This window comes from Rhinolophus sinicus, chromosome 4 (assembly GCF_057876585.1).
Source record: "Rhinolophus sinicus isolate RSI-liver-muscle chromosome 4, RSI-T2T, whole genome shotgun sequence".
Taxonomy (NCBI): domain Eukaryota; kingdom Metazoa; phylum Chordata; class Mammalia; order Chiroptera; family Rhinolophidae; genus Rhinolophus; species Rhinolophus sinicus.
The window spans coordinates 859,251-880,858 of NC_142504.1; the positions used below are offsets into that span (position 1 = coordinate 859,251).

The following is a 21,608-nucleotide window of genomic DNA, read 5'->3' on the forward strand; positions in this document are numbered from 1 at the left end:
GTGGCTGGCGCGGGGTTGGGACAAAGCATGGAGGCCGCCTGGTGTTGAAAACCAAAACTAAAGATTTATTACCCACAGGGCAACCTGCCACTCAGAGCTGCTGGCCCGCCCCTCCTGGCTGAGGCCTGCCCCGAGGGTGCCACCTCCTGCCGCCCAGGGCCCACGTTGGGGCACAGGTCACTTGGCCAGCTCCGCGGCCACTGCTTTCCGCACCTTGTCCTTGAGGTAGGCACCTTTCTGCCACTCAGACTTGAGCTCCAGCCACTCGTAGTAGGGTACCTGGGGGGTGGGTGATGGACCAGCGTGGGCGGGACCCCTGCTCAGCCAGTGGTAGCCACACCACAGCCCTGGCCCCTAAATCCCGAAGGAGGCACAGAGCTGGGGTGGGAAGGTCGCCACGCTGGAGAGGGCTCAGAACTGCATGGCGCCCAGAGTGGCTTTGATCTTAAAGGTGGCCCATAAAGCCAGTCACAGCGCTGCTGCTGCAAGGGGCAGGAGAGGTGACAAAGGCCCCCCCGGGACAGCACCCAGAGGGCACACCGGGGGGCTGCCTCACCTGAGGCCCTGCTCACACTTGGACAAGTGACCCTGGAAGCGCCCCTCCCTCACGTGTCAGGGAGAGCCCAGCAGCAGTACTTACATCCACCACCAGGAAGCCGGCGGCCAACACGTGCCGCCGGGCCAGCACGAAGCGGCCCAGCAGGTCTTTGCTTCGGCTATTGAAGTTGGGGAACTCCCAGCACAGGAAGGCCAGCCTGGGGGGAGAGGGGTGCTGGGTGCTGGCTGCTCCCTGCCCCGCGGGAAGGGCTGGGCCAGAGAAGAGCCGAGTCAGGGCCCGGAGTGGAGTGTTACCCACCTCTTGGCCCCGGGGGGCAGTGGCTGACTCCCAGAGGGTGGGGCAAGGTGGGGGGCCACAAACTCCCTCAGGGGCAGGAACTGGCCGTCGGCGTCCAGCAGCACCTCAGCGTCTGGGGGAGGGGGCACAGCATGGAAATGTTGGGGACGTGCCCCAGACTGCAGCCGCAGCCCCTGGCCCTGTGCTTAGCCCCTGGTGTGGAATGAGCCCCCACACCGACCAGGTCGGAGAGTGGGGGAGCCCTCACCCAGGACCCAGCCGTACTGGGTGACCACCATGAAGCTGCCCCTCTCGGGGGTCCCCAGCAGCCCCATCAGCGTGTCCTGCAGCTCCTTCTGCAAGGGCGTCACCTTCCTGTTGGCCGACGGCCTGGGGACCGAGGCTGAGGCGGGCAGCAGGGGGCCCGTGTACTCAGGGTGCTCCAGCCGCGCGGTGCTGTTGACGTGTAGCAGCTTCTGCAAGGTGCCCTGGTCCTTCGGGGACCCGCTGCCTATGGGAGGGGGGACACACAGTGAGCAGGGCGGGGCCACCTGAGGGAGAAGACAGAGCAGCAAACGTGGGGGTGCCCTGGCCAGCAGGTATTCCCCGTCTCTGCCAGGCAGCAGGGCCCCAGCGTGCTGGTTGTGCACTCCTGGGGGGATGGGCTCACCCCACGCAGGAGGGACGCTCCGCTGCTCACCTAGGAAGCGGGTGTGGAAGTCGGGGTGCAGCACGGCCTGCAGCTCGGCCTCCCGCGCCTGCTGCAGCACACACAGGGCCCACAGCACGTCCACCTGCAGGGCTGGGTCCAGGCTGGTCAGCTGTGACCCCAGCTTCTCGTGCACCTGGACGGGCGGGGGCAGGGGGAGTGCAGAGGGGCCTCTGAGACCAAGGTGGTGACGGCAGCAAGCCCGGCTGAGGCCCTCTGGTCAGGCTTGGCCCCCAGGAAGGTTACCAGAAAGCATCCCCATCCCCAGAACCAATCTGGACAGAGAACATCCGGCTGGGCTTTCCCAGTGTCTCCACACTGGCAGGGGCCTGTGTGTGGCACAAGCTTGTAACTTTGCGAGTAGGCCCAGGATGGGGGAAGGTGTTTCTGGCCCCAAGAGGAACAGGAGGGCCGGAAAGGGAAGCAGCTGCCGGCTGGGATGGTGCGCTGTGGGCCAGGGCCAACCCGGTCCACATGCGGGGCGCCCTGGGCTCTGCCAGTGGGCCTCTGAAGGGGACCACCAAGGTGACCGGGCCTCAGCAGGGCGTTAGGAGAGTTACAGGAAGCCGACCTCGAATGCCTGCTCTGGGCCACACAGCCAGCACGCTAGACTGCACATGATGCCGCAGACAATCCAGACACCCCACCCCCACCCCTGTGGGGAGAGGGAAGAGAGGGTGGGGGGGGGGGGAGGGTGCGAAGATCGTACCAGGCTGAAGAAGGGTTCCTCCTGCTCTGGACGGAAGTTCAGCCGGGCGAAGGCCAGGAGCACATTGCACAGGTGTGGCAGGCTGATGGTCTGGGCCCTGCTCAGGACGTGCTGGGCCACGGGCAGCAGCGTGAGTGCCCCACATCCCAGCCCCCCAGCAGCAGCCACCCGCGAAGGCCCGGGGCCCCAGGAAACCGTCCCCACATGGCTTCCCACACACACTAGCCAGGGAAGCAGCCAGCTCTGACGCCTAAGTGTGGGCCTCGCCTCTCTTCTATTCTGTTTCGGGGAGCTCAGTGGGTTCTCAGCCTCACTGTCTGCAGGGCTCCCCACTAGCCACCCCAAGATGGTGGGACTCAGTTCTTAGTTTTCTCTCACTGAGTGCCACTTGTCCAAATAAGGCAGAGTGGAAACCCCAAGGTGTCACCGGGGGAGTGTTTTTGGCTGGTGGGGCCGAGGCCCGGTGTGCACCCCGCTCACCTGGGCAAAGGCCTCGAACAGGGGCAGGTTGAGCCACTTGAGGAAGGCGAAAGACTTGGCGCAGTGGGCCACCTCGCCGGACGTGAGGCTGGGCATATAGGGCAGCAGGTCTGCAGCCAGGCGCTGGAACACCTGCGTCTGGTGGAAGCCGAGTTTGCCTTCGGACAGAGCAGACCCGGGGGGTTACCTGGTGCCTCCCCTCCACAGGCGCCGGCCTCTAGGTCTAGGAGCTCGGTGTCTGTAACCAATTTATCCCTGAAGCCCAGCAGAGGGTTCAGGGCCCATGAGCCACAGTGTTTCTGTGGCAGCCTTTTGGGCCAGTGTCTGCCATGGGTGGGCGGGCACCGAATTTGACACGGCTGCGGCCAGAGTGTCCCACCCCGCCCGGCGCAGGGGCTCACCGTAGGCATAGGCCAGGTCCAGGAGGACGCCTTTGGTCAGGGGGAAGGGCTTCTGGACCAGGTGGTACGAGACGGCCCGCAGCAAGGGCACCGACCGCCGCTTCTGAGCCGCCAGCACCACCAGCACCTTGCGCAGCTCTTCAGGGCCGAACTGCTCCACCAGCTCCAGGCACTGTCAACCACAGCCGGCAGGGTCAGCTCGGTGGCCTGGGGGCCAGGGGTCCCATGCAGTGCAGCCCCTGCGAGACAGCGACTGCGCCTGAGCTTACTAAACATGGGCGCATCTGCGCAGGGCCCAGGGCGGCATGTCCGCAGCCAAACTTATCCCCAGGCCCCAGTGCAGGGGACCCAGGGCCCATGAGCTGAGGAGTTTGCTGTGGCAGCCATCTGGGCCAGCCCCCGCCACGATGGGAGCGGGCGCTGAATTTGACTAGGCTGCGGGGCTGGGCTGGGGCCCCCTCTACGAAGCGCTAGCTACCCGCTGAGCCGTGGGGCAGGCCCAGGCCAGGCCTGCTCCGGGTTACTGCATGAGGTCACTTTGGAGGACAGTGAGGGGCGAGTCCAGGCTCTGCTCTCCCGCAGCCCGGCCCCAGTACCTTGTCCTCCAGGCGGTTCATCAGCGACTCCGAGAGGTGCCCGGTCTTCACCAGGATGGCCACCAGCGTGCGGCTGTCGTCGATTTCTGCCCAGCGCCGCTCCAGGTGCAGTAGCAGCTCAGCCAGCAGCTCCTGGGAGCCCCGCTCCTGCATGCAGACGGCGCTGGACTCGGCCAGGAAGGCCAGGTGCTTGTACTTGAGCCTGCGCATTCTCCAGCGGACCTCCTGCTCCACGGACCGCAGCTCCCTGGACGCCGCCGGGATCTCCAGCGCATACAGGCTCCGGAGCAGCTTCACGAGGGTCCCGTGCCACACTGCAGTTATCTGGGGGCGGGGGGGGCGGGAGGAGGTCGGGTCACAGGCAAGGTCACACGTGGGAGCCCACGGGGGTGGGGGTGGGGTGGGTGTAGGGACTGGGCTGAGTGCGGAGCCTGGCTCTCCAGCCTCTAGCAACTCCCGTCAGAGCTGCCTGCTGTCACCTGCAAGTAGGAACTGAGTAATGAGAGACACTGCCCGTCTCCCTAACACAAACCCAACTGATGTGGCTGGTTACACGGGCTGACCAACCGTGCCTGGGGCTGCAGGCACAGCTGCTGAGTCCAGAGCAAAGTCTGACTGAAGCCTGTGGGACTGCGACTTGGGGTCACGGGACCTGCAGGCCTTTAAGGGTGACGTTTGTCACCCAACCCAGGTTTTCACTTACGGCAATGACCATTTTTAGCCATTAAAAACACACTGACATTTCTTCAAGAAAATCACAAATGTTGAGTCAGACAAGCCCCAACCCCTAAACCCCTTCCTCCAACATGGCAGCTGTGACAGTTCCCTCAGCCTGGTGCCCTGGTGCCTGAAGCTGCACACAGCCCTTTGCCCTGAGATGTGTGGGTAAACAGACGCCTGCCTGCCCCAAACACCCCAGCTTTGGGTGATGAGCAGCTGGCAGGGCCGCCTGCTGCCACCACCACCAGCTCTTGGGCGATACAGCACGTCAAACTCTAGCTCACATGGCACCCCACCGTCTGTGGGAGTGGCAGAAGCAGAGCCTGCACCCAGCAGTCTGAAAGCAGCCTTGCCCTTTTGCACCCGTGCCTCCCTGCCCCTTGGTGTGCTCGGTTTCTGGGTGAGGTGACCCCGCTGTTCCCTGCAGGGTTTCCAGTCCTCAGAGCGTATCCTCATGGAAGGGGGTGCGGCTCTGCTGTTTGCTACGTCTCTTGGCTGCTGGGGGAACAAGTCTCCTGGCCCCTAGCCTCAGCCTCACCACCTGGGAAATGGGACTGTGCCACCAAGGGGGAAGTGAACCCCCACACACCAAGCACGTGGGAGACAGAAACACTGCTGTGTGAAGGGCTGGGAAAGAGACAAACTCTGAATTGAACCTGAGTATCACACGAGACCCAGGCACCTGCATCTCTCTCTGGACAGAAGAATTTTTCAAAGAAAGCTTGGTCACCCTTTACATTGTAAATACTTTGTTCCCAGTTTGCTACTATCTTAAACTTCTGTTACAATTTTGGTCTCCTAAAACTCGCTCCAATTATGTGTATTCAATAACAACCAGAACCACAGCCTTGGAACAAGAGGGGACCCAGTTAAGGTAACAGGAGCTTATCTGCCCTCGTCTCCAAGCTCCTCCTTTGAGGATCTGACTGGGCAGACAATGCCCAACCCAGCTCAAGTTGCTGGGACATTCCGTCAGTCACCCCTGCACCCCCCCCCCCCCCCGGCTTTAAGGGTGTCCCCACAGTCAGCCAGACACTGCCAGGGGGAGGGAACACCTCACGAACGGAGAAGAACCAAGGTCATTCCCTGCGCTTCTGATCACCGAGTCCCAGCTGCCGGCCCAAGGACGAGGACAGCACCATGCACGTCGCAGGCGGCGCGAGGGTTAACACAGAAAGCCTGCGGACGTTCTTGGAGATCTAGACCGCTGCTTGGACCCTAGGACACCTGGGGTCCAAGCCTGCTTCTCGACTAGTTGGGACCCACCTGACTGTTGACAAGATGGAGCAGCTGCTGAAAGCGGGCCTCCTGCAGGAGCCAGGCTTTGTCTGCTGGCTTCTCAGACAGCAGGCGGGACAGCTGGATGATCGCGAGGGCTGCATGGTTGTGGTGCAGACAGTGACCATCCCCAACCAGCTCCAGGAGCTGCTCCGGCAGTGTGGCCTTCTCGATGAGCGAGTCCACCTCCTGGTGCTCGGGGTAGGGAGTAAACACACGTGGCTTCTCCACATGCTGCGACAAAGGGCCTGGGAGGTGGGAAGTTGGTGAGGTAGCTGAGGAAGTCAGAGTCTTATGGGCCACCCTGGCAAGTCTCAGTCGGCCAACTGGAGACGCAGCAGGGGCCAGACAAGTGGCCTCTCTCAGGAGGCACGAGCATCGCTTCACCAGGCGAGCCGCCATGATGGCCTGGGTGGCAGGGAGGTGGGACTCCTAGCAAGTGATTCCAGGGCCCTGAGGAGAAAGAGAGAGAAGGAACTTCCTTGAGGCCCAAACACGAGAGAAGAACGTGACAAATGAAACGGCGTCACAGCTGCAGTCTCCATAAACCAGCCCAAACCTTTCTGTTTACGTGCACATGACAGCATTTTCTGAAGCAAAGCTGTCAGAGGGTGTTTTTCAGGATGTGATGTAACCAAACATCAAAACTCAGACGCATGACAGCCGGGTTCCCAGTCCCGGCATTGCTGACGTCACCCAAGAGCACCACTCAGACTCGAGGCTCCGCTCTCTTGAATGGAGTCTCCCAAACAAGGCGCGGGCAGCTGCATTTCTAAATGTTAGCGTCCGCAGGATTAAGGATTAAGAGCGACAACGGGACAGGATATTTTCTATCAGACTGCTTCTGGAAAACCCTGGACATAGGCTCTGTATCCCACAGCTTCCATGGGTATTTTAATACACAGTGAGCGTCCCCAGACAATCACCAACTTACTGAAAACACGCACACACGCAGGCACTTCACAACACGGCCCAGAATCACCTCCTCCTGCGCCTGCAACACACCCCCTCATTCTGGGCAGGCCTTGCCCTTCATCGCCCCGGGCCGGGCGGGGGTCTGCTGCCTGGTTTCCTCACCTCCCACCACAGGGCCTAGAAAACCATCCTTCATCTTGCCAAGCCCAGAGAAAACCTTTCCTCCTCCAAGAAGTTGTTACATATCCCAACGATGCTGCTTTGAACAATTCTGTCTGCCAGACTTGCTCGCCAGGCGATGCAGTGACCTAGGTCAGGCACGTGACCAGGGCATGACAAGATGTTGCCCCGGCCTCCCTCCTGCCAACGCAGAGGTGTCTGATCTTCCATTTCTGGGAACGTGGTACAGGGGCGGCACCTTTAACTTCCACACGAGCGAACTACCGCCGCTGTGAAAAGCGCAGTCGAACTTCCCGAGGCTCAGGAAGAGGCAGAACCGGCCCAAGGCCCACCCGCCCGCCCACGGGGCCCGGCGGCGGGAAGCACTGGGAACGCTCCGGGCCGAGACGACCAACGAGCGACCTGAAACCCGGAAGTCGAGCCCTCGGACGCAGAGAGCGACCGGCCCCGAAGCACGACGGCCACCAGCCCGAGACCGGCCGGTCCGAGAGGGGCCTGCAGGCCGCCACGCGGGACCGCGGCAGAGGGGTGCGTGGCACCAGCGGGCGCGGCTCCGAAGCAGGCCAAGCCTGGGTCCCCGGCCCGGTGCCCTCCGATCCCTGGGTCCCGCTCCCCCGGCCGCGCTCCCCCGGCCCCGCTCCCCCGGCCCCCATCCCTGGGTCCCGGTCCCCCGGCCGCGCTCCCCCGGCCCCGATCCCTGGGTCCCGGTCCCCCGGCCCCGATCCCTGGGTCCCGGTCCCCCGGCCCCGATCCCCGGGTCCCGGTCCCCCAGCGCGCGGCCGCCCCGCTCCCCCGGCCCCGCTCCCCCGGCCCCCATCCCTGGGTCCCGGCCCCCGGCCGCGCTCCCCCGGCCCCGCTGCCCCGGCCCCACGCCCAGCAGCCCCTTCCGCCTGCCCGGAGACGTACGCCGCCGCCACCGCGAGCGCCACCGCTGACCTCCATGCGTCCCGCACGGTCCCCGGCACTCGCGGCACGGCGCGCCCGCCTGCGTCACTCGGAGCGCCGCCGGAAGCGAGGCGCAGGCCTGTCGCCGGCCGGAGGTGACCCCGGTGGCCCTTTCCGGCCGGGCGCCATCTTTGTCGAGGGCGCGGACTGCGGAGTGGGAAGGGAGACAGGTAGGGGATGGGCGTGTGGGGGAAGCGGGAGGGGAAGAGAGGGAGAGGCCGGGACGGGCGGATGGGAGGCGTGCGCGCCCTCCGGTCGGCACCCGTCCTCCCACGGAGCGGCGGAGGCGGCCCTTTGCGGTCAGTGGGCGCGCCGCCCCCCACTGGCCTCCCAGTCTCTACAGCCGCTGGGTGTGGACTTGCCCAGGAGTGGGCAGGGGGCACCTGCTGGGAAGGTGGCACCTGCTGGGAAGGTGGCCACTGCAGACCCTGGAGCCCAGGTGTGGGCCCCAGGTGGAGGTCTTCGTGTGGAAATGTAGGCACACGTTGCCTAGATCTTGCAATTAAAAAAGAAAAAAAGGGGCCAGCCTGGTGGCCCAGGTGGTTCCCCTGCTCCTAACCCCTGGCGCTGGTTCGGTTCCCACGTGGGCCAGTGAGCTGCGCCCTCTACAGCTAAGATTGTGAACAACAGTTCTCCCTGAGCTGGGCTGCGGTGCGCAACCGGAGGTCATGGCTGCCATGAGGGGTCCGCAGCCACCGTGAGTGGCGGGCAGCCCCCCAGAGCTGCTGTGAGTGCAGACCGACCGCCTGGCATGGGGTGCGGGGGAAGCGCAAGGCTCATAACACCAGCACGGGCCAGGGAGCTGTGTCCTACACAGCTACACTGAGAAACAACGGCTTGAACCGGTGTGTGTGTGTGTGGGGGCGGGGTGGAAGAAGGGAGGAAGAAAGGATTCTTGGGTTTCCGTGTGCAACCTTTGATCTTTAAATAGACAGTCATGAAATAACTGATAAAGAGGAACTGGAACTTGAAGTGAACATAGTTATTGGGAAGGTCTGTGGGAGGAGCTGCGGCTTGACGTTCTCACTCCAATCCTGTGAGCCCTACAGGAAGGACTCTATAATAAAGCTCTGCGGGTCTAATGTTCCCTTCCAATAGCTGCCTTTCCCCTCTATAAATAGTGCTCCGTCTCTGCACGCAGGCCAGCGTGTTCCCGGGGCTTGTCATGTCTGTGTGCACTGGGCTGCAACCCTTTCTTTTTCCCCGAATAAATCATTTCTCCTGATGAAACCCCTGGCTGATACTGTTTTTCAGTCAACATGATTAAGGTGCAGGGTAAGCCAAGCAAAACATACCGACGGTTTATACGTGGTTTGACAATTAAGTTCACGAACTTGCCATGCGCTTACGTTGGCAGCACTGTACAAACAACTCGGTAAGGTTTCGTAACCTTGGGATATCAGTGTCTCACAGTTGTGTTTGTGTCGATGTGTGACGGTGTCTTGCTGAGTGGTGTTCATTGTGTGTTTTTGTGTGCTGTCGCGAGAATGTCTGAGTTTGAATTAGAGCAACAAACAAACATTAAATTTCTTGGCAAGAGTGGAAGTGAAATCATGGACGTGTTAGTCCAAGTTTATGGGGAATAATGCCATGAATAAAACGGCAGTGTACAAATGGATTAAACGTTTTTCTGCGGAGAGAGAATGCATCACTGATGAAGAGAGGTCAGGGCAGCCAAGAAGTAGCAGAACTGGTGAAAACATTGCAAAAATTCATCGAATCATGCGTGAAAATCGTCAGCTGACTATGAGAAGCATAGCAGACCAAGTAAACATCAATAAACAGGAAAGTCTTAACTGAAAATCTTGGCATGGGAAAAGTGTGTGCAAAAATGGTCCCGAAGGTTTCGTAACCTTGGGATATCAGTGTCTCAAGCAAAGGAGAGTTGAAGTTTGCCAAGACCTTTTGGAGAGGCAAGATGATGTTTTGGGCTATGTTATCACTGGTGATGAAACATGGGTGTACCAATATGACGCTGAAATAAAGCATCAAAGTGCACAATAGAAATCAGCCAATTCTCCACAACCAAAAAAGTTCCGTCAGGCCAAATCAAGAGTCCAAACGACGTAGCTAAACCTTTTTTGATATCAGAGGTATTATTCATTATGAATTTGTACCAACTGGACAAACAGTTAACCAAGTTTACTATTTGAAAGTGCTGAAAAGGCTGCATGAAAAAGTTAGACGACCTGAACTGTTTACCAACAATTCATGACTCTTGCATCACTACAATACACCAGCTCACACGGCGCTGTCTGTGAGGGAATTTTTAGCCAGTAAACAAATAACTGTATTGGAACACCCTCCCTACTCATCTCATTTGGCCCCAATAACTTCTTTCTTTACCCGAAGACAAAGGAAATATTGAAAAGACATTTTGATGACATTCAGGACACCAAGGGTAATACAACGACAGCTCTGATAGCCATTCCAGAAAAAGAGTTCCAAAATGGCTTTGAAGGGTTGACTAGGCACGGATGTTGGTTCATAGCTTCCCAAGGGGAGTACTTCGAAGGTGACCGTAGTAATATTCAGTAATGACATATGTAGCACTTTTTCTAGGATGAGTTCGTGATCTTAATTGTCAAAGTCACTGAGTTTATGGTAGTTTTGTTATAGCAGCTGAACAGACTACGATACCATACGATCCAGCAACAGTGCTCCTTGGTATTTACCCAAAGGAGCTGAAAACTTACGTCTACTCAAAAACCTGTTCATGAATGTCTGTGGCAGCTCCATTCATCTTTGCCAAAACTTGGAGCAACCAAGATGCTCTTCAGTAGGTGGATGGGTAAATAAATATGCTCACGTCCCTGAAGGGTGACCGTCTCCCTGGCTGTGCTGCTGGCTGGCACAGAGCAGCGGAGCCTGTCTGCGGCCAGGTCCCACAGACTGCTGGAGCTGGCACCAAGCCCCTGACCTGTGGAGCCTTCTCAGGAAGAAACGGAATCCACGCTGCTCCTGACCTCCTCCTGCTGGGATCTCCTAGGGCTTGAGGTGAAGCCTGACACCCAGGTGAGGTGGCAGGCTTGCTGCGGGGTGAGGATACATGGCTGCCCTTCTACCGGTTGGCCTGGGTGTAGGTATTTAAAGCCCCTCAGGTAACTTTAATGTAGATGAACCTCGGAAAACCAGAAAAACCAGGACACAGATGGTGGTGCCGTAAAGAAAGCTACCTGGTCTTTTTCCCTTGTTCCTGGCACAGAGCTTCAAAATCGGCAACTTCCTGAGTGATTGAAGTGTCTTTTGTTATTCATAAGGAGCCCCTTTCTCATACCTGAGGTTATGTTAATGAGGTGACTCTTGGGTGGCCCCTGGAGGGCTCAGGGTGTGTGGCTGGTGGCCAGAGGAGCCCACAGTGGTGAGAGGGCTGGGGACTGATGTCACCAGCAGGGGACAGCCTTCCATCACATGCCTGTTCGTGAAGCCTCGAGAAAATGTCTGGACACCGAAGCCCAGAACCCAGGTGACACGTGCTGGGAGGGTGGGTCATCCACCCCCACTGGAACGAGGCTCCTGTGTCTCCCTGCTCCACCTTGTGGGTGTGTTCCTCTCTTTGTTGGTTGTTCCTGCTCCATATCCTTAAAAACAACTGTAATCCTAAGTATTGTGCTTTCAGAATTCTGTGGGTTCTAGCAAGTTATTGAATCTGGGGGGTTTGTGGGAACCCCAAATTCATGGCCAAGTGAGTCACAAGTGCAGGCAGCCCCCCGGGCTTTGAGGCTGCATCTGCCGGGGGGTTCCTGGGGACTGAGCCCTTGTGGGCCTGACTGGAACTTGGATGGTCGGTGTCAGAACTGAGCTGAGTTGTAAGACACCGTGGGGTGTCTGCTGGGCAGGCACACGTGACTGGAGGTCCCCAACAAGCTACCGGGAGTGGGGTGTGCACCATAATGCTCGGTAACTGCCTTCGCTCCCTGCGCAGCCCCAACGTGGTCGAGGCTAATGAGGTGTGGACAGGCTATAACCGCTTTGAGCCCCAGCCCCCCGCAGGCTCCACTTTGCCCTGTCCCCCACCCCCACCCCCACCCAGCCACGCCCTGAAAGGGGTCAGATCCTGAGGGCCAGCGCCTGAGAGTGTGGACAAGCCTTCCTGGCCCAGCTGCCGCCCTACCTGTTTCCCAGAGGCGGGGTCTGCATGCTCATCCCTGCCATCACGTGCCCAGGACAGATGGACAGAGACGTGCAGCGGGTGGGGTTTTATTAGCAGCAAGTAGCAGGCATGGTCTGGATCCCAGAGAGGAGGCTGAGCAGCCCTGCTGGTCACTCCTGGCAGCAGGGCTCCCGGTAAACCCCTCACTGAAGGTGGCCCTCTGCAGGGAACAGAGTTCTCAGAGGTGGCACCGCCACAGTGGGGGCAGGGGCCCTGGGAGTGGGTGCCCCCCAGAGCCCTCCCCCCCCCGCCCTCACTATGGTTCCCGGGCAGCAGGTGGCAGGGACCTTAGCTGGGAACCGCAGCTCCAGGCTCCTGACCCAGAGCTCCTCCCACAGTTGGGAGCACCGCTGCTCCCCACCGTTCAGGTTGAAGGCTCAGGACTTGCAGGAGGGCAGGTGAGACGAGTCCCACCTGGCAAGTCTCGGCTTCTCCGAGCGACCTTTGTTCACCTCACACCCACTCTGTACCCCAGAGGCCACAGCAAGTGCTTGCAGAGGCCTGCAGGGGGTACAGCCCCCTCAGACCGCCTCCCTCCCGGACCCTGCAGGGCTGCCCTGGCTGGGTGGGGTGAGAGGGAGAAGTGTGTCCCATCCCTAGGCTGTGTCCTGGGGGTGGGGCTTCTGGGATGCTTACCTGCTGTGGGGTCCAGACACCTCATGGCACACAGGCTGAGGCAGCACTTCTTGTTGCTGTCACACTGGTCGTCCCCAGAACACTCGCTGCTCTCCATGCAGGGCCCGGGGGTCCACAGGGCCAGCTTCCTGGACACAGACTAGGGAGAGACAGGCCAGCCCGTCATGGCCCTCCAGCCTGGCTGAGGCCTGGAGCCCCCGGGCAGGGCTGGGAGGGAGGCTGCCGTGCCTCCTTCACTGAGCCTGGGAAGAGTTGGGGACAAAGGCTGGGCTCATACAGTAGCTTATGGGGCTGCTGGGGGGTGAGTAAGAGAGGGGTGTGGAGTGCCAATTCAAGGCGTACGCCTCCCCTCAGGACTGGGCTGGGGCACAGGGCTGGGGTGTTACCGATGAGGGGGGCCTTGCAGGACTGGCCTTGGTGCCTTGGTGACAGTTCTGGTCGGTAACACAGGTGTTTATGCAGGACTCCTCAGAGGAGGAGGGAGAGGAGGAGCGGAGCTCACTGCCGGCCCTGCACACAGGACAGGCAGGTGGGCAGGGGGCCGGCCAGCGCCAGCCTCCCCAGGGCTCCTCAGGGACAGTCAAGGTGAGGGAGGACAGGAACCATGGGGCGTCTGGCCCCCAGCAGCCCAACAATCCATTTGTGGGAAGGAGAAGCGTCTGCCAGCAAGGGGACAGGGCTGACAACAGGGGTGCAGTTCAGCCCTTGCTCCGAGGACAGGCTGCCCACACCCAGTTCACGTCTCATCCCGGGACAGTGGCCTTGGCCCTGCACGTGGGTGTGTCTGGGCAGTGTCCTGATCTTCTGCTATCACTGACTACCCCCAGGAGTGCATCTCCCCCACCTTCTGTCCCTGTCACCAAACCTGCAGGCTAGTGGCGGTTCAGGGCTGCACCCCGAGCAGAGGGACGTGGGGAGGACTCCTGGCATGTCCGGGGGAGGAGGGGACGGCCTACCTGGCAAGGTGACGGCTGGGGCCAGTGTGAGGGTGGCCTCCAGGGCCAGCAGGGCCAGGCTGGCAAGGCGGCACATGGTGGCAGGCAGGGGGCAGGTGGTGCCTGTAGAGGAGGTGACACGAGGGGGAGGGGGGGGCCTGGTGCTGCCACAGCTGGGCCTAGAGGCTTCCACCTTGGACAGGCCCCAGGCTGGTGGCCGCTGTCTTGGGTCATGTTTTAAGAATTTAAGCAGTTCCCGATAAGGTGGCTGTTCTTCCCACTTGGAAAGGAATGCACATTTATTCTGAGCTAGGAAATGAAGTGTGGGAGTGGGGAGAAATGGGCTCCCTGAGGACAGCCACGTGTTCTCCACGGTGACGGTGGCAGAGTGGGACCGGCTGGGATGGTGACGTCCTTTGATCTCGGTGCCCGTGTTTTTGCTTCAACCTTCTCTTGTGCATTTTAACTCGGTGGCTCTGTCTTAAAGAGCTTGAATTCCTCATCATTTCTATTTTGCTAAAAGCTTTGATAATCGGGGGGTCAGGAGTGAGTCTCCCCATCATGTTCCCTCCTGACGTGCAGATTATTTCAAGCTGAAAACAGTTAAAGTGCAACAAGCTCAGGGAATGTTTTGTACCTCCTTCCCTGCCTAGAAGGACTCCATGCAAAGGCCTGCTTCAGGAAGTGCCCCTCAGCAGGTCACCTTCGCACAGGCGATGGAGTGTGGCCCACAGGCAGACCCCGCGACAGCCTGTCCCCTGGGCTCCCCTCTATGTCCCCGTTTCCAAGTGGCCTTTCTCATCTCCTGTGAATGGCCTACCTTCCCCTTCGCAGTCCAAAATGACATACACACCTCCTTTTGCCTCACTGTCTTTGGAATTTTCATGCTTGTGTGAATTCCCTGAGCGCATGTACTGAAATTTAAATTTCTCCTGTTAATCTGCTGTGTGTCACTTGAGTAGTTCGAACAGCCAGAAGAACTAAAGGGCTGAGGGGACAGTTGCCCATGTGCTTTCCTTTTATCTTCAGGGTTTTTCTCGAATGCTTCATTCACTCCCAAATCCTTTTAAGATGTTTAAAGACTTGGATTTGCATTAAGCGCACAGATGAACTGAGGAGCAATGATGTATTCTGCCTGCTGGGCTGGGGACCTGTCGCCTGCCTGCTGTGGCTTCCTCAGCCTCTGACCGCCCAGAGGCCTGTGGAGCTCAGACAGCCCTCGTGCATCTCATCCACACGCGCTGTGTGTTTCTGTTCGTTCCCATTGGGCTCTGACAGAGACTCCTGGGGAGGTGAATGCTGTTTATTTAGCGTACTTGCTGGGAAGCTGTTCTTTTCACTCAAGTCCTTTAAAGAGTCTCACTGTTTTGTAGAAACTGTGCGGACACTTGCCCATCGACCACCTGCCATCAAGTGCCCTCTGACCAGTGCCAGCGCTCCCAGGACACCGACAGGTGTGTGGGTTGCTCTGGTGACTCTGGTCCCGGCCACGCCAGCATGAGGTGTGGCTGAGGCCTGATGGTGTGCAGCAGGGGAAACACCCCAGGCCTGGCTTTGCAGCCTCCGTCCCCTGCCCTGCCTTCAGCAGGTTCCTGGGGGTCCTACTCTCTGCTTGGTGACAGAGTCATGCCGTCACATCTGACAAGAGGTCATGGGTGTGAAGTGGAGCCTGCCTCATTGCTAAACCTCATTTATCTTTAAAAAGTGAGGGGGGGGGGAGAAAGCTATGACCCACTTTCACTACAGAGAACCCGAAATGAGGGTAGCCAGGCACCCCGTATATACAGATGTCCTGTGTTTCATGGCTGTGCCCTACATCCTATATGGCCTTTGTTGTGATGCCCTCAATGTTCTGTACTCAGCGATTTTCAATAAATTACAAAAACTCAGCAGTTGGAGCTAATTTGCCACCCGATAAGGGAAACCTGAGTCACTGGCTCCGCGAGCAGAAAGCCAGACCTGCAGAGACAAAGGCCTGAGATCCCACAGGTGGAACTGGTGGGGGAGGGAGGGCGCTGAGAATTGAAAACCCTCATTTCTCATATTGCAAAACGGAAGACTGCTGTTTAGTCAGAGAGCCATCTCATGACTCAGGCCTCCCTGCTAACTGGAGCTAACTGCCGAGGAGGCCACGTCTCGACACCACCAGCTGGCGCCACCATGCTGATTCCAGGCTACGGAAGCAAGCCAGTGACACCGAGCCTCAGGGATACAGCCCAGGAGGAACGGCAGCCTGAGAGGCAGCCCATCCGTTAGCGACAGCCCCGTCCTGGGGGCCAGTCCTGAGCCACAGCCCAGATCGGGGCTCGCACACCCGCCAACGCGCCGGAGCGAGCTCAGGGCCCGCGGGGTGGCGCGCCACCGGCAGGGGGCAGCAGAGGCCAGGCCACCAGGCGGGGCCCGCGCCCCAGGGCGCTGGGTCCAGGGTGCCCTGTGGGGTAGCTGGGGCGGGGACACTGAACCCTGGGAGTTTGCAGCAAAGCCACAGCCCTCGCTCCCAGCCTGGGCTGACTGACTGCACCAGCGTGCCCCTCCCCAGCGGCGTGGCTCTGCTCTCCGCTCACTGCACAGCCACAAGCAGCGGCTGGGAGGCTGGGGGACCCGCGCCCAGGAATCAGCGCAACAGCTTCAAGGTTGAGAGGAGGTGCTCCAACCAACTGGGCCATCCGGGAGCTCAGCTCAAGGTGCCATGTTCAATCTTAGTTGCAGGGGGCGCTGCCCACCATCCCTTGCGGGACTCGAGGAATTGAACTGGCAACCTTGTGGTTGAGAGCCCACTGGCCCATGTGGGAATTGAACTGGCAGTCTTCGGAGTTAGGAGCTTGGAGCTCCAACTGCCTGAGCCACCGGGCCGGCCGCAGGAAGAATTAGATTTTAACAAAAATGTTAAATTATGATACCATAGAAAAATCTGAAGTCAAAGGGACAGAGCTGGTTGCTGAGTAGCTGCCGGGCGTGGAGAGTCCTGCAGCAGTGGGGCCGGGAAGTGGGGCAAGGCTGGTTGGCAGCCTCTCCAGGGCATTTTCTGACCTGAGTGTCTTCACACCAGGTCAGAGGATGATCCTGCTTTCTTCGAATCGGGAGGAAGTGACCACTGACAGTGGACATAGAACACTGGCATCCAGCTGCTAAGATGCTGACTCTCGCTGTTCCTGCCACATATCACACGCAGGGTCTGTGAGACTTAGAGTCTCATCGACATTTGCGTGAGAAAAACTACAGATGGAGATCCCATAGACAGAGCTGTCCTTTCCTTGTTTGCTTCCACCTAAGTTCTCCTTCATCCAGAAGAGAAGCATGAGCAGTGGACAGTCGTCTGATAAATCGATTGGCTCCCTTAGATTTCGTAACCTAGATGGAAGCACCTCTGATTCTCGCCAGCCAACTCGAGGTGCTAAAGAAGTACCAGGAACAAAACACGCAACCCCTCAATGCTCCTATGAAAGCAGGTGAGCATCTGCCGTGTCCCCTGTCCCTTCACACGAGCCGTCAGAAGCAGAGCAGCGTCAGCGGCCTGACTCAGTTCCAGAAAGGCCCAGGGATAGGCCATGCTGTGTCATCCCAACCCTGGAGGGTGCTGTCTACTGGCACAGCAAGGGCAAGTACGAATTTAAAGAAGAGGCCCCAACCTTCCATAAATTAAGGGAGCCACGGCCCTCCCTTTCCTGGAGCATGTGCTTTAGGGAGAGTGCAGTTGGAAGTCCTCTGTGCCCAGGAAATGATAGAAATCAGCTTAAAAGAAAAGAAGGCTCTCTCCAGCTTGGCAACCCAGGAGTGTCTTTCCCAAGGACCTGGAGCCATCTTTTGGGAGCGCAGAATCCAAGAGAGACCGTTTCAGTTTCTAGTGTCTGTGGGAGGGAGAGTGCGGTGGGTGCCTGGCTCTAAAGCACAAAGCCCCCTCCCTGCTCCCCATCGCAAGGACAGGAGACGTTTCTTTTGTAAAGAACCGATTGGCTGGCCTGGGTGGTCACCCCAATGACCAGCCGTGTCTAGGATGGACCATTGTGGCAAATGGTGCTGTCCAGTGTCTTATGAGGATTAGTGACCATCTGTCTTGAGAGCATGTGTGCAGCGGGCTTAGCCCCCGGGGTGGGGCTCCTTTCTGACCCTGCAGGCTCTCAGCCTGGGACATGCGTCCCCTTCTCCTATTTTGCTTCTTCAGTGATAGAGCGGGTTTCATTGCTCCCTGTGAGGAGGTTTTCTGGGCCGGGAAGTGCTTTTGTTTTCAGTTACGTTTCCCCAGCAGTGAGCAGGGCTGTGGTCAGTGTCAGGGGTCAAGGTGACCAAACCCTGCTGGTTCTCAGCTTCCTCGTCAGCCAAAGGGGGGGGGACGACCCGCAACCTCAGGTTGTTGTGACATCAACTCTTGTGTGTAATGTCCAGAAGCTCAGTCTGTCCTCTGTGCTGCTGTCCCTCCACCCTTGTGCCTGGCCGAGTCCTGCAGGGGTCTAAGGAGGTGTCGCAACCTCAGCCTGCTGAGGGCCCTGAAGAACCAGTGTCCCCGGCCCCCACCCTGGGCTGGCCGACGACTGGACAGCACCCTCTGGCTGTTTTTCCGATGGCGTGAGGCTCTGTGTGTCCAGGTGCGCTGAAAAAGGGAATCTGAGGAGATATTTTGTGTTTTTTTTCTAAAGAAGCTAAAGGAATTGCTGACTTTACAAGGCTCTGAAGACATTCACGCTACTTCTGCACATTTAGAATTTCAAACAAAGTCCAGATTTCTGGGGTTCACTGAATCACAAACATCCGGGCCTCATGCAATGTGTGCAAGGCTGGTGGGACCAGCTTCCGGAACCCCCGAGCTCAGGCTCCTGCCCCCCAAACTCTTCCTCTTGGGACTGGAGCACAGAAAACGCAAGGGCAGGGCAGTGCTGGCAAGGGGTGTGGTGCCACCCAGGAGGGGACTTGAGCCTGGCTCCTGGGTCCCCAACCCTGAAGCCATATAAATGACTGAGGAAAACACAAATGGGAAAGCCTTTGCAGCCCCCAAACTAGAGAAGACTGCCACGTGCCACATGCTGCCCGGGCTGTGGGGCTGGGCCACCTTTGGCAGAGGACGCGGCTGCCCCACTGCTGAGGAGATAACCTGCGGTCTATGAAAAGGAGATTTTCAAGTAAGGGGTGGCGGCGGGTACAGCTTATCAGACACACAAGTGCAGTGTCTCCATGAGAAGGAGTCAGCAGCACGCGTTCAGTGGGGGAGGAAACCAGTGGGGGAGGAAACCAGGGCAACGAGATGAAGCCAGGATAACAAGCTAAGGCTTGAGGTGACAACAGAGACAAAGTAAAAGGACCCTGAGGAAACACAGTAAATAGTTTGCGTTGGCCTCTTCCTGTCCAGGCGCTCACCGCCCCCCACACCCACACACACCTGTGACAGGTGGTCCTGGGAGCACCCACTTTTCCCGGGTGGGATGCCCAGGCTTCTCCTCGCTGGTGGGGAATCCCTGGAAACCACGGCGAGCTGGACCTCGAGTACCCACACAGCGGTTTCTGTGGAGCCTGTGAGCCGCCCTGTGTGTGCATGTCTGCTCGTTCATCACACTTCCACCGCCCCCTGGCCAGCTCCTCTGTGCTCAGGGAGAGGCCAGCCGCCCACCTCAGGTGGAAGGCCTGGGGCTCCCCCCTCAAGGGGAAACCACCGGCAGCGCAACCCCAGATTATATTTCTAGTGTCCTTATGAGCAGTGGAGGAGACCCCAGGCTGCGATCATCTCTCTGTCTTTGTCCCTCTGCCACGGGAGGACAGAGGAGAGGCGACATCTGTGGGCAGGAAAGAGTCCTCACCAGGAACCCACTGGCTGGCACCTCGTCCTTGGACGTCCAGCCTGCAGACTGTGAGAAACAATGACGCAGTGTGGACGGAGGGACCGGGCTGCATGGACAGTGTGGACGGAGGGACTGGGCTGTACTGTGGACAGAGGGTCTGGGCTGCAGCAGGCACCTTTCCTCTCACCACAGATTTAAGTTCTCAAAGGCATTTTGTTCTTGTGTGATTTTTGTCTGAAATGTGCCTACATCATACCTGCTGTAACATTAGTTACCTTGTTAATGTCAATTATGCTAATATTGTTTATGACCTTTGGAAATTATATATGCAGGTCATGATATGTAGGTTAAGCCAGGTAATAAAAGGGAATAAAAGTTCCTGCTTTTTGGTCTCCTTTCTCAGTGCTGATAACTTTCTCTCTTCTGTTTTTCCTCTTCTTCTTTCTCTCTCCTAGTCTAGTGACTCCCGGAAGTGCTGCTATCCCCAAGTCCTCTCTCCACCGTTGGTGGGGGGGCTGGGAGGAGACAGGGTCCACAGGGGAGTTCTCAGCCTGGGGAGGGGCTGATGAGCCCAGGGTGGGGCTCCCAGCACAGCAGGGAGGGAGGGGCATCTGGGTGTGTGGGCCAGTGTGACTGGGCAGGAACTTGTGTTGGTGAGAGGGGGAGGGACATGGCAGGGTCAGCGGGGGAGGGGGGACGTTGTGCGAGGTAGCTGGAGGCGCTGGGGGTGGGGGGTCAGCGCTGGTGCCAGCCACACCCTCCACCCACGGGCCACTGTGTCAGCCCATAGTCTGTCTCCTGTGAGGTGATGGTGGCCCCCGTACTGTGCCCACCTGGGAGTGTAGGGACCAGCTCCCTCACCCAGGTGGTGCACCTGCAGGTCGGAGCTCCCGTTTCCCCTGCTCATTCCTGCTCCCTGACTCACAGGCATTCACGCGGAGAGCTCACCCTGCCAACTTCCTGCTCACAAGTCGCCGTGTCAGAGACCACGGCTGAGCTCCACCAGGCTGCAGCAGGGTCAGGCGAGATGGTTTGTATTCACCAGCTGTCACCTTCCATGCGGGGCTGCAGGAAAGGCTAAGGAGTGAGGGAGCCCCCTCATCAGCCGAGAGGGGGCGCTGTAGGCCAGCACGACGCCCCAGGTTGCACGGAAAACAGCCAGCGGCTGCCTTGTTCACCGCGGGTTTACAGGACAGCTGAGGGTCCTGCGGCCACAGCTAGACCGCAGGAGGTCAGCGATCAGGAGGAGACGGAGAGGCAGTACCGCCTGCGCTGTGGGGAGAGGCCCGGCCGGCACCTGCTTCCTCCAGAAAGCACTGCGAGCACCACCACTGGATCTGGAGTGAAACGGCCTGTTGTCAACACGTTACAGCCGACGCAGAGGGAGGCTTCCTGGGGGGCAGCCCGCTGGCTTCCCAGAGAGTATGAGTTTGATGCAATTTAATTTTTGCAAAAATACACTGTCTTTTAAAAGGCTGAGAACTATAAAAACAGCCACTTACGGTTGTTAGAACGGCATTTTTCTTTTCAAAATAATTTAGTCTCTAAAGAGTGGAAAGGAAACCGTGGCTTCTGGGGGATGAGGAGACGGTGCGGCTGGCGAGTTCCATGCTGCTCTTCAGTTTGCCCTTCACACCGAAACCCCCAGATGAAATGATTTTCCTTCTCCTTTCAAAACAAATCAGGCATCACACAGAGCCAGTGAAGAAAATTGATTCTATCATTTCTAATGAGGAGAAAAACCGCACTGAGGGCCATGGATTTTCAAGGCACATTTGCAAACACGTCTCTGGGAGGTTGCAGGAAATACGGGGTGACCTGCCCATTCCTATCCTCCAAGAATGGCCACCCTCAGAATGACTGATGTGGGTCTCTGGGACGAGGCCAGCTGCAAAGGCTGTGTCCTGTCAAGGACCTTGTGCCAGGCCCACGGCGAGGTGCCCCTGTGGCTCTCTGCCCTCGGCCCCAGAGCAGGGCCCTCGCAGCTCAACAAAGGGACAGTTGTGCACACGCGGCCTGGCCCACAGCTGCACTGAGGCTCGTTCTCACCCCTCACCGCCTCTTCCCTGTTTCCAGTGCAGGCGTGAGTGAGGACCCTGGAGCCGAACTGCTGCAGGGAGCCGTGCAGGACCTGCAGCGTGTGCCGCTGTGCCGTGTCCCCACATGTCCCCACCTCCAGCTCACGCAGGGCCTTGCCACCGGAGGGCTCTAAGTACCGGCCGCTGCCATTTGTACTCACCGTGGAAACGAGGGCTCCTGCACCTGAGCGTGGGCTCTTTAGGCACAAAGAAACGTTTATTGGTAACACTTTGTAATAAATACAGCAGGTCACCTGCGAAATGTTTAAA

At 58.8% G+C, this 21,608-nt stretch overlaps 1 protein-coding gene, 1 long non-coding RNA gene and 2 other non-coding genes across 6 annotated transcripts; 1 reads left to right on the forward strand and 3 right to left on the reverse strand.

Moving 5' to 3' along the window:
- Positions 1–44: 44 nt before the first annotated feature.
- Positions 45–7,896, reverse strand: FASTKD4 (FASTK mitochondrial RNA regulator 4). Of its 3 annotated transcripts, none has more exons than XM_019731621.3 (11): positions 7,760–7,896; positions 5,717–6,181; positions 3,731–4,054; positions 3,135–3,306; positions 2,734–2,891; positions 2,254–2,364; positions 1,536–1,680; positions 1,104–1,346; positions 857–968; positions 641–755; positions 45–279 (listed from the first exon to the last, which is right to left on the reverse strand). In XM_019731621.3, exons 2-11 carry the CDS (start codon positions 6,128–6,130, stop codon positions 178–180), a joined length of 1,896 nt encoding a protein of 631 aa, XP_019587180.2. In that variant the 5' UTR covers positions 6,131–6,181; positions 7,760–7,896; the 3' UTR covers positions 45–177. The 3 variants fall into 3 exon arrangements, with proteins under 3 accessions (XP_019587180.2, XP_019587179.2, XP_074197189.2); XM_019731620.3 differs by having other exon boundaries at positions 7,730–7,875; XM_074341088.2 differs by lacking the exon at positions 7,760–7,896 and adding an exon at positions 6,663–7,440.
- Positions 2,966–3,097, reverse strand: LOC141567017 (small nucleolar RNA SNORA5). The gene has a single exon (XR_012489417.2). It is a non-coding gene; the product is annotated as a small nucleolar RNA SNORA5 (small nucleolar RNA).
- LOC141567016 (small nucleolar RNA SNORA5) lies at positions 3,438–3,574 on the reverse strand. The gene has a single exon (XR_012489416.1). It is a non-coding gene; the product is annotated as a small nucleolar RNA SNORA5 (small nucleolar RNA).
- Positions 7,854–19,638, forward strand: LOC148758313 (uncharacterized). The gene is made up of 2 exons (XR_016021002.1): positions 7,854–7,938; positions 16,542–19,638. It is a non-coding gene; the product is annotated as an uncharacterized LOC148758313 (long non-coding RNA).
- The last annotated feature ends 1,970 nt before the right edge of the window (positions 19,639–21,608 follow it).